This window comes from Heptranchias perlo, chromosome 4 (assembly GCF_035084215.1).
Source record: "Heptranchias perlo isolate sHepPer1 chromosome 4, sHepPer1.hap1, whole genome shotgun sequence".
Classification (NCBI taxonomy): Eukaryota; Metazoa; Chordata; class Chondrichthyes; order Hexanchiformes; family Hexanchidae; genus Heptranchias; species Heptranchias perlo.
This window is the reverse complement of record NC_090328.1, coordinates 73,495,805-73,510,943: the sequence shown is the minus strand read 5'-3', so window position 1 is coordinate 73,510,943 and position 15,139 is coordinate 73,495,805. Positions and strand designations below refer to the sequence as shown.

General features: G+C 38.6%; 1 protein-coding gene across 5 annotated transcripts in view; it reads left to right on the top strand.

Moving 5' to 3' along the window:
- The first annotated feature begins 2,780 nt into the window (after nt 1-2,780).
- The window catches only part of LOC137321021 (transducin-like enhancer protein 1), a 102,164-nt gene continuing 89,805 nt past the window's right edge, over nt 2,781-15,139 (top strand). For all 5 annotated transcript variants that reach the window (XM_067983135.1, XM_067983134.1, XM_067983133.1 and 2 more), the window contains exons 1-4: nt 2,781-3,254; nt 3,735-3,835; nt 4,406-4,469; nt 4,644-4,688. In XM_067983135.1, the coding sequence (XP_067839236.1) occupies nt 3,231-3,254; nt 3,735-3,835; nt 4,406-4,469; nt 4,644-4,688 (234 nt within the window). In that variant the 5' untranslated portion in view covers nt 2,781-3,230. The remainder of the gene's footprint in view (nt 3,255-3,734; nt 3,836-4,405; nt 4,470-4,643; nt 4,689-15,139) is intronic.

The following is a 15,139-nucleotide window of genomic DNA, read 5'->3' as shown; positions in this document are numbered from 1 at the left end:
CCTGTGCTTTAAAATTTTGTGAGCAGCCATCAGTAATCACTTTAAGAACTGCTGGTTAGGTCGGTCAATGCCTGGTACAAATAGGCGGAGCAAGTATGGCGCACACTCCCATCATTTGTATCTGAAAATTGCAATCAGTGTCCTACAACTGGCATAAGATCCTGATTTGCATATTTAAGCAGCCATACGTCTATTGCAGGCAGATAGGCTGGTCGCCCATTTACAGGCAGACCTAAAAATTATATCAGGCTAACTTTGGGTGTCAATGGGGAGGCTGAGATGCCCCTGCCCTCGATTTTCAATTGCTGGCTGTCTGCTTTTCATGTGACTGGCAGGTGAACATCTTCCCCAGAGAGTCAAGTTCAAGTGTTGTCTTAAAATGAAACAGGGTTAGAGGGCAGGGAGTATTTGGACCAGGGCATTCAAATGTAATTTGGTTCCCACTTTAAAATCATACATTCTGTCCTTATTTTTATAATACTTTGATTTTATATTATTATTTAGGAGATAAATTTTAAAACTTACAGCAATCTGGGAAGCAGAAAAGTAGAGTTGTTTGGAGCATAGGATTTTCTCTCAGCAGTACAGGCTGAGGAGCTTGAAAATGCAAAACTGAAGTGGTACGGCACTTCCACGGGTGGGCAAGAGGGTCTAATTACAGCATGATAAGTTTACATAGGTAGTTCCCATTATAATTATGAACAATTTTACAACACCAAGTTATAGTCCAGCAATTTTATTTTAAATTCACAAGCTTTCGGAGATTTTCTCCTTCCTCAGGCACATTTGCCTGAGGAAGGAGAAAATCTCCGAAAGCTTGTGAATTTAAAATAAAATTGCTGGACTATAACTTGGTGTTGTAAAATTGTTTACAATTGTCAACCCCAGTCCATCACCGGCATCTCCACATCATTATAATTATGGGCATAGGAATTTCTAATGAAAAATATTGACACAGAAGTGTGATAAAAACATGAAATATAAACTAGGGAATTATATACAGAAAGTGTACCCTGATGTAATTATATGAAAATAAAGACAGAATATATGATTTTAAATGGGGACCAAATTACATCTGCATGTCCTGATTTAATTATCATCTGCCCTCTAATCCGGTTTCATCTGAAGGTTACATTTAGTCTTCATTCCCATGTGCAATGCCATAGGAGAGCAACTAATATATATATATATATATACACACAAACTGAGTCACATTTTTTGTTATTCCTTAACTGTTTCCAGTACTTATTTCTCGTGTAAGAATTCTATAAAATATTAGGAATATATATTAAAAGCTAACTTAATATTATGGGGGGGGGCTTATTTACAAACATGCCAAATCGATAAATGAGCATTAACTTTCTTTCATTTTGATCCTTATCACGCTGTGATCATATGATGCCTTTACATGAGAGGTACCATGCATTACTGAGGAGTGGAAAATTATAATATTGTACTGTACTAAAATTCTTTCAATTAAACAGTTGAAACAAATAAAGGCGTGTGTGGTCTGGAGTCCTTTCATATCCCAGAATTTCAGCTCACTGGGGTCCCGCTTGTAAAGAAGTCTGGAGAATATCACCCCGAGGGTTTCCCCCCTACAACCAAAATATAGCCAGGACCCAGAGCAGATTGTATCCATTTGGGGGGAAATGGATACAATCTTTTCCTCGACGCGAGTCATTTTGAAATAATTAATTAGAAGTTCGACGTGAATATTTCTTTTGTGTTAGCTAACGAGCCACGAGAGCTGTAAGCAAACAGAATAAACAGATCTAATCAAGGTTGGAAAACCCGACATAATACCTGTTAAACATCTGGATGCAATTTTCTAGTGAAGCGAAATGAAAACATACGCGGGCCGCTTCGATATGCGTTTTAGCGCAGACATTGTTGATGTGTTCGCGCCAGTTCGGGTCGCTTTCAGGAACCCCAGGTCCCAAAAGTGAAGTTGATTTTGGTAAAATGCGGTGGGGGGGAAGACAGACAAAATAAATCCCCAATTTATTTAATTTCACACTTCGTATATATATTGTATTACCTTCCAGCATAAAAAATATTTGATTATGAATAAATTATTTTATTGTTGTCTTTTCAATGTTGTAAATTCCTTTTCACAATCATAAATCGTCCTCTATTGTAACAGCCCAACAAGATGCAACTCCTTCAGCAAAACCTATATGTGAAGCTTTGCCACACAGTTATAATTAGTTAACATTCCCAGTCTGGCTCTTTTAGTTGTGGGTGGGACAAAGGCTTGTCTGTCTGTTTTTTTTCTCTCTGTCGGAGTTTTGAACCCACGTTACTTTGAGTGACAGCTGGGACCGCCGTTCCATTGTCACTCTCTGTCTGACTGACGTTCCACTCTTTTCATTCGAACCGTTTCAGCTCAGTCCGATAGGAACGGGGAGGGGGGGGGGGGGAAGAGGAGAAGAAATTAGACCAGCCAGAGAGAGACAGACATAGTCTGAGAGCCTGTGTCCTATTGGTCCGATCCTTTATCCATCAACATGATTGACGTCCCCTAGTTGCCACTGGGAACGTTGGAGAAAAGACAAAAACAACAGACCGGCTCGCGATTGCTCCGTTCTGTCATCGCTCCGCCTGATTGACAGCTGGTCCTTTCCGTCCGCTGCCTTCGATTGGACAGGGATTTTCGTTGACGACACAATCCCACGTGTGCGAAATGAAGCTCGCAGGATTCTGATTGGCGGAAAATGGGACGGAGGAAGAGTCGGACTGCGCGTGTCTAAATTTGGTTAGTTATCAGTCTGAGGAGGGGATAGAAACCGCGTGTTAATGTAACCAGTGTGTGGGGAAAACTGGTACATTGTTTTCTATTGTATCCGTTTAAACTTCGCACGGTATATCCTGTACATCTATTCTGGTGGATATTCTGCAATCAAAAAAAAAAGAACCCAAGAAGATTTCCTGGGGCGCCGTAGGAATTTTGTCTCCTTGCTGCAAAAGTGGCAACTGCTTCTTTTAAAAAAAGGTTTTGTTGTCTTAAAGGCCGAGAGGAGTTGAGCCGGGACAGCGGAAGCTCGCAGTCTCTCCCTGTGGGTTTTTAAAATATATACCAAAAACACCACCTTTTTGGGACCAGAATCCAGGATGCGCTTCCAGTAAACATTTTTTTTCTTTTGGAAGGGGTTCTTACTTAATGAGCGTTTCTTAAAGGAAATCGAGCGACTGTTGAGCAGCGGAGCCGAGCGGTCCCAGATCGAGCGATGTTTCCTCAGAGCAGGCATCCCGTAAGTAAAAGGAGGCAGCGCTCCCGGCCCGGCCCTTTTGTTGGGTTTTTTTATATGATCTTTATTCAAAGGAAGTAAAACACGTTTAGTGAAATGATATATTCCTGCACTACCAACAAAGTCGTGTGGTATCTTTAAAAGACACCTATAACTCAGCGGAAAGCCAGCCCAAATTGCTTCCTAATACATTTTGATCAATTCAGTTTTAAAATGTCATCTTTTAAATGAGCGTCCTGAAAGTTGGGAGAAGGCTCACAGTTTCTGTTAAGCTTACGTGGACCAACAAAAGGTCCAGTGTTTAGTTCCGTGAAATGACCTTGCTCTCTTTCAGTACCATGTGTTGTTTGTTCGTTGTTTGCTTCAAAAAGTCTGTTGGAAAGTTTCTAGTATAAATATGTCTAGGATGCGAATTGCATCGTTCGTGGTCTGTTGTTTTTGTGTGCTTGTAATTTTGTTTTTCTTTACCCACTGTTTCCTCAGACGCCGCACCAGGCTGCAGCCCAACCTTTCAAATTCACCATCCCCGAATCGCTGGACCGTATTAAAGAAGAGTTCCAGTTTTTACAGGCTCAGTATCACAGGTGAAATAAGTCTCCCATTCTCTGCCTGGGGAAAGTATGTTTATTTTCTACCGGTCAGTCCAGTCGTCAGTGTTATTGGTTTGTCTGCGGTAGGTAGCCAATGGTTACTTACCCTCGCCACAGAGCGGCGCTCTCGCTGCGGGTATATTTGGATTCCTTTCAAAAGGCTCCAAACAAACCACAGTCATTGAGGAAAACAGCAGCTTTTCTGGCTGGACCCTCTGAATTTTACTTTTGACATGTACAGTTTTTAAATGTAATTCATAAATTGCAGCAATTCGTTTCAATTATATAAAACTCAGTTCAAGTTTAAAAACTAAGCACTTTGGACAAATAGCATTTACATTTGATGCTTTTTGCACACTGATCTTTGCAGTTGCATTTACTATCTGGTGCATAATGAGGAGTTGTGTTCTGCTTCGGTTATTTAGTACTTTTATTTTTGTCATTGCACTCTTGAAGATTTCTTCAGGTTGCCTTAAGAAGTGCACTGCTTCTATATGGATGCATTACTATTTATTTATTCTGCCCTCTTAAGATGAGAGTAATGTTATTTTTTGTATTTTGCAGCCTCAAGTTGGAATGTGAGAAACTGGCAAGTGAAAAGACAGAAATGCAGAGACACTATGTCATGGTGAGTTTAAACAAGTGCTGGGACCTTGTAAAATTAAAAGCACAATGTGCCATTAGCTAGTGAATCTGAACTGGAAAATATACTACTGTAGTTCAGAGAGTTTACTCTTGGTTATTTTGTCAACATAATGAAATTTTGTTGTTTGTAAATGTAATATTCTTCTCTCTTTCACAGTATTATGAAATGTCTTATGGATTGAATATTGAAATGCACAAACAGGTAAGATTGTTTTGATAGAGATTTCTTTCAAAGTTTTCATGTGGTAAAATTGAAGTAACATTTCCTATAAGCATCTGAAAGGAGAAAAGACCTGTTAACATTTTGGGTTAAGTCTCTATCAGAACTCTGACCTGAAAGATCTTTACATAGAATATAGCCTGTCTCTTTTAGATGCTGACTAGAGCTGCTCTCTTTTCCACCCCCCCCCCCCCCACCAGCAAATATTTCATTTCCAGCATTCATTGTTTTAAATATGATGGTAAAATGGATCTGGATAAAGAATAGATTTGCCAATCCTATATAATTGTATTAAACTCCAAATTTTGTTGTGGAGCTAGGCATATGGTATGATACTCATGCCTTGATAAGCATGATTAATATTGTAGGAGATTTTATGTAATGTACAGAGAACACTGTGTAGTGTAACTAATGCTCCTATAAAGTCAAAAGATCTGATTTAAGATGATTCTGCTTCTCTCAATGCATATGGAGATTGTGGAAAAAGTAGCTTTTTGTGGTTTAAGATGATAGTGGCAGCCTGGTACTGTATATGTGTACTTTCAGGTAATACTTGAAGCAGTTCTTGTATATGAGACATTGTATGTACTCAATTGGTGATACTGAGGTGGGACTAAACAACTTCTGTAACAATTAAAATAACAATGAAACAAAGCAGAGTAAAGGTGGGCTAGCCAGGACTATGCATGGGATGCAAAGCTCAGCAATTTGATAAATCAAATGTTGCTTTTGACTCTGGTTGTTTGCTAAAGAAAGCATTAATTGCAGGACATAAGTAATTCAAGAGAAGTGCTGACTTTGGGGATTCTAATCCTTAAGATACTATTGACAATAAGTCTTTAAGACATTGATTTACTCCTTTTTTAAAAAGATTATTGTTAAATGAATTCTCAGTTAACACACCTCAGCCTAAAATAATATAAACTGGTTTTAAAATGGGTGCTGCTTTGTTAGTTTATGCTCTTAAAATTTCATCAAAACTGAGAAATGATGGCTTAATGTTTTGCTGTAAATGCAGCAATTGCCCTAGCAGTCTAGTGTGCTCTTTGCTTTGGTAATCTTGCATTTTTAAAAAGAAAGTTCGAGTTGCCTGCATAACCTCCTTTTGGCTGTCAAATGCTGCAGTGATATTTATGTGCATAAATGTAGCTTTCTAAGTACAACACTTTCTTTAGAATGCAGATGGATTCTGTTTTTAAGTGCTGAATTGCTTCCCTCTAGAGAATTGGATTTGTAGGTTACATTAAGTTACATTTTTTTTAAAGACGTGTTTTCAATGCATGCTGAATTTTTATAGCTGCAAATTTCAGACACCGTTGTTACTGTATAGACAGACAGCGGTATCTGATCATAATTCTTAAAAACTGATGACGTCTGGGCCCAAGGGTGTAACTTGGCTGAAACTGATGCATTTTGCTGACTGATCACCAGTGCGGCCTAAGTGCTCATTATGGTGTAGAGAGGGCCTATGCAGTCTCATTACGTTTGACAAGAATTCTCTCTGGGGGGAAAACTGGGCATTAGCTAGGCTCCTACAGGCTCAAATTATTCTCCCTTTTATGGCTTATACTTGAGATGGCAAGTGAACATTATATAAAAAATGGGAGGAAAATTGTCATTTTTATCATGCCTTTGTTCGTCGGAAATGCATAACTGTTGAAATATCTCCAGGACACAGCGTCATGCTTCTCATGGTTTGTCTCCTGAGTAGGCACTCTGCTTGCTCTTTGTGAATACCACCTGCAGGGTTGTAGAGTTGCTAGCAAATGCTTTTTATTCAGGCTTCAGTGCTTTTCATTCATGGTGTAATACCCAAGTCATGAGAAAAGAAAAGTTTGCTTTCCCATCGTTTTTTTTAAATTAGAGCTTTTTTAGCATATGTAGAAGCAGCTGTTGGAAGGAAATGGATGGATATTGATTATAGTTGGCAGTTTATTTTTTTAAATTGATAAAGTGGGTGTTTTTCATGTTTTTCTCCTCGGCTTGAGAAACTCCTATATTTTCACTCGTGGAGAGTGTTGGATGTTCTTTGCTTAAAGTGTTTTCATGTAATGTCGCTTTAAATGCATAATTATGGCTGTAACCTCCCATGTTTTTATGTAAGTTTTCCTTTTTTGCTATAATGGTGGTGATGTATACATAGGAGAAGGCATGGTTTGTTACTGGAGAGCAGCATACTGATAAATTGAGAACAGCTTGAAACTACAGTTGTTAATGTTGTTTCGGCTCTTAACATCGACCTGTATAATGTTCGAGTTTAATGATTTCCTACTATAATGTGCAGGCAGATAATTAAAGGTGGAGTGCTTGTGATCACACAGTTTAACTGGCAGTGGTACCAAATTTATTTTGCAGATTGATGCAGGAAGAATAACGTTTACAAAATTCAATTTTTTTTGGTCCCAATGAGAGACGTTCAGATACTGTTCAGTAAATAGGCACTTCCAGTAAGTCATGGGTTACACTTCTTTTTCACTAGTGATTATGGTTCAGGTCAAGGTGGGATCATTGATCTATAACTTTTCACATTGAGATTATATTATATTGTTTTTAATGTTTTAACATTTATCCTGATTTGGCCTTATTAATGAGGCTTACAACTGTTCATTTAAAATGTTTAGTTGACACATGGGGTATTTTTGTGTCCTTTGGAAGTTTAAGAAAATATACAGAATACTGTATATTACAAAATAGTATTGTATTCTGTTCTGGCAGTTCTGTAACAGATCTAAAATTTGATAAATTAATTGTAAGTTGGAGGAGGGCAGTAGCTATCCCCAAACCATGGAGTCATTGACAATATCTGTCAGTTGCATTACTTTGATACTGTTGTAGGATAGTTTTCATTAACCATAATGTTCGCTGCTATCAGCTGTGCTTGTTGGCTGACTGGTCTTTTCCAGGATAATTCAGCAGATACAGCTTCCTATGTCTGAAGCAGACATTATTTAGGTGTAAGATTAGACTTTATAGCTTTGGCCATTTGCCATGAACAGTGTTTTAATTTATTATTTCCCTTCCATTCCCACCTTCCCTCTTCTTTCCCCTGGCCCCCCCCCACTCCCAGTCACAGATGTCTTTTCCTCTGGGTAATTTGACCACTCAGCAGATCTGTGTTTTTTCCATCCTTGCTAATCTGAGAATGTTCTTAGCCTCTCCATCTAATATAGTTTGAGGTTCGTTTCGGCCTCTGCTAGATAATAACACCAGGGGTTTATGTAAGGGGCAGTCATATCGCTTCACATAATGCTGAGTTTAGCTGTAGCGCATGATTGAAGAGTGAAATGCACAAATGCTGGATATGTGATGTTTCAATTCAGCTGCAAATGAGGGAATTCTCCTGGGAATGGGAGAAGCTGTGTCTAGATCATTTTTTTCTTACCTCAATGCAACACATGCATTGGGATTATGACCTAATATTGCCAAGCGTATGAGGCCACTTGTGTCCGAGGAATAATTTTTAATCACTTCACTGAACTGAACCATCTGATCGTGCAAACAACCTTAGATTTGAATCTTTAGTACTTCATATATTTACAGCCTTGGTTAATCAAATAATAGTTGAATGGGAGAGTCCTCTTACATCCTTTACCTATATACTTAAAGATGCATCAGTTTTTTTTACAAAATACAAGGTGCTTCTGACAAAAACTGTTGAGACCCATTGCATTTGTTGACGTAATAAAGTCTTGTCACTTCTTTAATTTGTCTGATAGTCTCATGCTGATCTCTCAATTTGTGTGCAGGTATCTGTAAGGCCCATTTAATTACAGAGTAGGTCATATCTCTTGTATCTTTGGGTCTGTTCACTTTATTAGATTTTCATCTCTGTGGCCCTTGGTAGGGTTCCCTTGGGTTCTCCAAAGCGGCCAAATAATTGCTAGCGCTGATACTGGATATTTTAATCTCCCTTTTCTCATTAGGTTCAATGGAATTGCTTGAGGGTGCTGTAGGTGACTTGTGTATTTAATTTTTCTGACATAGTGCACCAGCTGAATCTTGCATTTGGTGAACCATTAATTACTACAGCTCTTTTTAGGTTTTTATTTCATTGCTGTAGCAACAGTAGCTGAGTCACTTTTAAATTGACTGCATATATTTTTGTTGAATATGGGGTTTTGCATTTTTAAAAATAACCACTCTTTCGTAGGTGAACAAATACATGTTACTGTAATGTTACCTCCATGAGCAGTTTTCATCTGGTTGCATTCTTTGGCCAACTTTAAGTCTAAAGAGGTTGTCTGTACTGACAGCAGAATAGGGATTTGAATGTTTGTTTAAGACTGATTGTTAGCTAGATTGGGACAAGCTTTAATCACGGAGGTCAACGTAGTGTTTTCGTTTTTAGAATTGTTACTCACAAGCTTTGCGTTTGTTTGCATACATAAGACTAGAACAAAATGGGGAGCTTGACATTGAAGGGTTTTTTTTGAAGCGCTTTCTAAATACATATTTACCAGCTGCCTTCATTTAGCCACTCATGCCTATTTTGCAGATGAGTGGCCACTGTGGATGTATGGGTTAAGTGTGTGTGGTCTTTAAAAAAAATTAAACCCTGTTAGCGGTGTCTTTGGGGAATTGAAGGTTACGTGCGCTCATGATCTGTTTTTTGTTGTATCAAAGTGAACTAATGTAGCTAAGTGTTTTGAAAACTGCTTTAAGGGGATTTAAAATCCAAAGTTTTATATATGGAAGAATTTCATGAAACAGTTCAGCTAATAAGTTAAGACTAGGTGTTGGCTTGAAATTGGTTAATCTAAACAACAAATTGATATTTTATTTTAAATCAAACCTTGATAACTGACCGGAATGCCAAGCACTTCTCTCCCTGCATCTTTTTTGTAAGACACTACTGATAAAGCCTAAAGTTTATAAAGTGAAGTGTTAATTAAAGGCCATTGACAAGAGCCAGGGATTCTTGACAGTTAAAGCTTACACCGCTTGTGTATCCTATCGCTGTCTTGGGTAAACAGTTGCACTTGGCAGATTATCCAGACAGTGACCAGTCACTCTATTGACAAGTGTAGACACAATAAAAACTGTATTAGGAGTCCTGCCGTAGGGATTTGCAGTAAATATATTACAGCACTCAAGTGAATTGCCAATACTGCTTGTTTAGCATTTTGCAAGGGCAATGGCAGTATGGATTTTTGCATTAGAAGGGAAAGACTGTTGGAAAGCATTGGTGATGGCTGTGGAGAAATTGACTTCAAGATCCAATTGCTGTCTTTGGGTGAATCATGAAAAGCTCTTGTGAATTGTAGAAGGGCTGGTTGTTGGGGGTGGGAGGACAGAAAAGTGGATGGGGCTTAGCTCATTAGATACTGTTTTGTTGTAGCTTGGCTGTATAATCAGCCTCTACACGCGCCAAACCAATAAAAGCAGGGCTTCTCCTGTCAAATTTTAATTTATATTTTAAAATAGACTTGTACATTAATTGCATGGGCCCACCTACCGATGGCTACTACTGTCTGAGCAGAATAGGTAACTTGGATTGGCTTTTCTCCCTCTTGAAATACGTTAGACAAAATCTGAATAGCTTTAACAACTGTAGTTTTTGCAAGCAAACCTATTCCTATTTCTCACAAACTAGTACCCAGAGGGTCTGCTGACCAATATCAAGTGTGAGGAATCTCAACATGAACTTAATTTGGCTGGAATGTCCAGTTAGTTGCTTTCATGTGATCCTAGGTTGCAGTATTCACTTTGATTCTACTTTGTTGTGGTGAAGCTGAATAGATTAGAATGTATTGGGATGTGCTGAAATAGGGCTAGAACTACTGATAACAGCATGATGCATTTATGCCAAAGAGAGTCATGACATACTAAAGATGTGAGAAAGAAACTCCCAGCTTCTCGACGACAGCTTAGTTTCTGTTAGTTGGCTATGGTTCAATGATATGCACAGCTGCAGCTGTGCAATAAGATTATTTACATTAGGGGAGTGAGTAGCTACTCAAGACTAGTTTCCATCCAGTAAGAGGAGTGGGAGGGGGACGAGTGTTTTAAATTGTAAAATAAAATCAATGTTTTCTTCAGTTTCTTTTTCCCAAAATTGGAACTGTTTATAAATGGAACACTGAGTAACTAACTTTTCAGCACATTTTGCTCCCGTGTATGTGTATTTGCAACCTTTCATGGTCAAATTGTGGCAGTTTCAAATTTTCAAAATGTTCCATTTTAAAAAATGAACAATTTTGATAGTGAGAAATTTTCCCTAAATCTTGCATATTCCAATGGTAGAATGTAAAATGTTTAGGCTGATGTGTTTGCTTTATCTGTGTTAAGTCCTTTTTATAATCTATTAACTAATAGACTTCCCTGATACTAATGGTGTCTGATGTCTGTGGCATAGTTTGAGATGGTTGCTTACAGACATATCTGAAATACTGTACCATTTGCTTTGTCAGGCTACAACAACTTGCATTTATATAGCAACTTTTAATGTAGTAATACGTCCCAAGGCGCTTCACAGGAGTGTAATCGGACGAGAAATTGACATTGAGCCAAAGAAGGAGACATTAGGACAGGACACCAAAAGCTTGGTCAAACAAGTAGGTTTTAACGGCTATCTTAAAGGGGGGGAGGGAGGGAGGGAATTCTAGACGGCTGAAGGCATAGCTGCCAATGGTGGGGCGAAGAAAGTGGGGGTGCAGAAGAGGCCAGAGATTTCAGGGTTGTAGGGCTGGTGAAGGTTGCAGAGATAGGGAGGAGCGAGACTATGGAGGGATTTGAACAGGTGGCTGAGAATTTTAAAATCGAGGTGTTGCTGGAACGGGAGCCAATGTACGTCAGCGAGCACAGGGGTGATGGGTGAATGGGATTTGGTGCAAGTCAGTACACTGGCAGCAGAGTTTTGGATGAGCTTAAGTTTATGGAGGGTGGAGGAAAGGAGGTCGGCCAGGACAGCATTAGAATAATCGAGTCTGGACGTAACAAAAGCTTGGATGAGGCTATTGTCTAATATAGCTTTAAATACCAAATTGTGATTCTGTCCTTGTTAATGGTTCTGCAAAGTGGGGACGAATATGGATACTTAAAGGAGTATTACATCAGAGACTTGTAAATTTGATTGTGCCAGCGCTGTTGAAACAAATCATTGAATTTGAGAGTGATAGAAAGACAAGATCTCCAATTACTCAATGATTTGGGGATTGAGCCTGTGTTGCTATGGAGACCGTAGCTGGAACAAATTACATTTTAAGAAATGAAGTAATCTTCAAGTGCTTCTGGGAGCACGAATTTTGGCAGTGGCACTTACACGGATTAAATTTGGGTTGACGAGCCATTGTATGACATTTGTGTCCCAAAGATCATCTTTATATCTAGAACTGACATAAGCCATAGTATGTCTTTTTTAAAATCAAATCTCGAAAGCACTTTTAAAGTCTCATATGCGAAGACTTACAATTTTGTGGCCCTATTGTGTGAAATTTGCTTTCTCAAGCCATACTGGGTGCTGATGTATTTGACGTGCTATATTCAGAACAATTTTGTTCAGGCTTCTCATTTATTAACCAATCAATTAATGGAACACTAGAATACATTAGTATTTTAATTGAGTGACATTTTTTTTAAAGTAAAGCCCCTGAAGGAATGCTTTTCAGTCATGTGTCTGCTTAAAAAATAAATGGAGATGAAAATTGGCTTGAGGTCAATAAGCCATTTGTGGTAGCCTGACAACATTCGATTTTTTTTTTCCTTGTGTTTGGCACAGATCATCTCAAATGATTCAATAATGAGCAAAAGTGCAACATTTAGCGTTCCCCTTGTGTATTATTGTATTACAGTTTACAAATGGAAGGATATCTGTCGTGACCATCCTTGGAAATTCATTTGTATGTTTTTAAATCCATATTTCTAATATGTTCATAAGATTTGGAGAGGCCATGAAACAATTTGTGAAAATTCTTCCATGTAAAGATGGTTCATGGAAGAGGTTTAAAAAATATTTCTGAACTTAATTATCATATTGTGGTATAAATGTACTTTCCTCCTCTGCTCGAGTTTTCAAAAGTTTCTTGCGCAGAGATGTAACATTTAATATCTGGCCTTGAGATGAACCACATTAGTAGTGAATATGTGAGAAGGTACAGAGTTTTCAGGTGGCTGTTCAGATTTCTGTTTAGGATCACAAGTGTGGAGGCTGTTGTGTATGGTGTCCGCTAACAATTTTCCCAGATTTCATGCTGGCATCCAACAGCAAACTGTAAGGACAACAAATATGTACCAATAACTGGATTAACTGCTATATATTTCATAATAACTAAAACAGGACAAGTTATCAGTTCAAAGTCAACATGTTAATGTTTTGCTGTAAGAAGTAACTTAATGACATTTAACTTATGTTGGTAATATTTTAATAGGCAAGATCTTAAAATTGTGGAAGTGTAACCAAGTTGTATATTTCCTGTTTATATAATTAATTTTTGTGCTCTGTGTTCAAAGTCAATCAATATTTGGCCTTATCTGTTCAACATAATTTTGTGAACAATGAATTGTGCTATGTGCATAAGCTAGAAGTCTTCCTTTCTCCCCTCTGAGAACCAAGCTTCCACATTTTTTTCATGAAAGATGCAGTAAGGTTACACTGTTAATTGGAGCTTTGTAGTCAGCGTCACGTTAAGTTTACTTTTCTATCTACACACATTCTTTCAGCAATAAATGGCATTAATGATTTGTATATTTGCACTGCAGCCTCATACCTCTTTGTTAATGTATTGACACACAACAAAACTCCTGTCTGTCTCTGCTATCTGACAGCGTATTTAAAATGTCCTAATTGTGGTCATTGGTAATCAGAAATATAAGTAGATGTTTCCTACCATGGTCAATTTCAAAAGTTGCCTATAGCATACAGTTGAGATTTGTAGCTGGACTTGGATGCATATACATTTTGGGAAGGAATCCATCTGGTCACTTTTAAAATTTCACTCCAATTATATAAATCACTAATGCGATTATATTGCTGAAAGTGCAGTGTAGATAGGAAAGTAAACTTAGCATGGTATTTACTGACCTGTAATGCTTCATTTAATAATATGTTATATCATTCATTGAAACAAATAGTTCAAGATTACTGCTGTACCAGCCATGATTTATCTCTATGAAATTGTTTTCATATTTCTTGCAGATAACTTTGCCATTGAGAGTGGCTTTATGAAAAATGAGTTCAATGTTGGAAGTACCAATGGATGATTCACACAGTGCAGTTAATTTAATGCAATGTTTATACCTGCCACTGGAGATATCCTTGGCTGCTGCAGTAATGCTATAATATATATGCAGTAATGATTACCCTCACAGGGGGAAGGGAGGTAGGCAGGGTCTTTTCAAAAGTTGAAATGCCTGCTAATGAAAAATTGTACCAAGTCAGTGCTCTATTGGCAGACTCCGTAATCCAATATCTGAATCAAGCAGATCTGCAGGTACCTCGGGGCACTACTGATTGATCAGCCGGCTTGGCTCATTACTGAAGTATGTGGGGTGGGTCTCACTGGCAATTGGGATCATATCTACTCCAAATCGCCTTATAAGGCAGTTTTCTAACATGTCTGATGTTTCTCCAGCTAGAGCCAATGAAAAGCTCGCCAGTGCTTTATGTACTTTTTAGTTAAACTTCAGCAACACCCTTGTGCACACTTCAGCAGTACCCCTGTGTTCACTTTGATTGGGATTGCTAAGCTTTGGCACTTGTCAACCTGTGCCTAAAAACTGTCTAGAGTTAGGTAAATTGTTAGGGGCGTGTCATAATGGGGAGAGAACACACTCTCTGTATTAGGCAAACAGAAACTTCACAGTTGGTTTGGAGCCTCTTAAACATAGTGATGGGTTCTGTGCCTGTTAAACATCCAGCTGGCTGACACAAAATTTGGAAATACTGCCTTTGGTGTTAATACATTGCCACCTTGGGAATTATCTCCTTATATCTTTCCTGCTGCTTCTCCTGCCTTCCCTCCCCTCCAGTCCATTTGTGGCTTTTGTTGACCTGTTGCTGACATCACAAAAACTTTGACCAGAAAATATCCAAAGCCACAGTGTAAGGCTTCCTCAAATGGCTAGTTGGTTTAAGGTGGTGAGTAGTTGAGCTATATACGCCATGAAGATCCCATCTTTAGTTCCCCAGTCTGTGTTGAGTTACTGATCTCAGCTGGGGCAGCATTAGGAGTACGACAGTTGACCTCAGCATCCCAGTTAAGGAGGGGGAAGTAGGCCAAAGTATCTTCATATGTGCGCATGTCCAGTGAACACGAGAATATCTGTGGTGAGGACGGAACTGAGTTGATGTGATGTCCCTTGCGGTTCAAGAAGGCGGCTCACCACCACCTTCTCAAGGGCAATTAGGGATGGGCAATAAATGCCGGTCTCGCCAGCGACGCCCACATCCCGTGAACGAATAAAAAAAAAAATATCCTTTTGACACAGCATCCTGG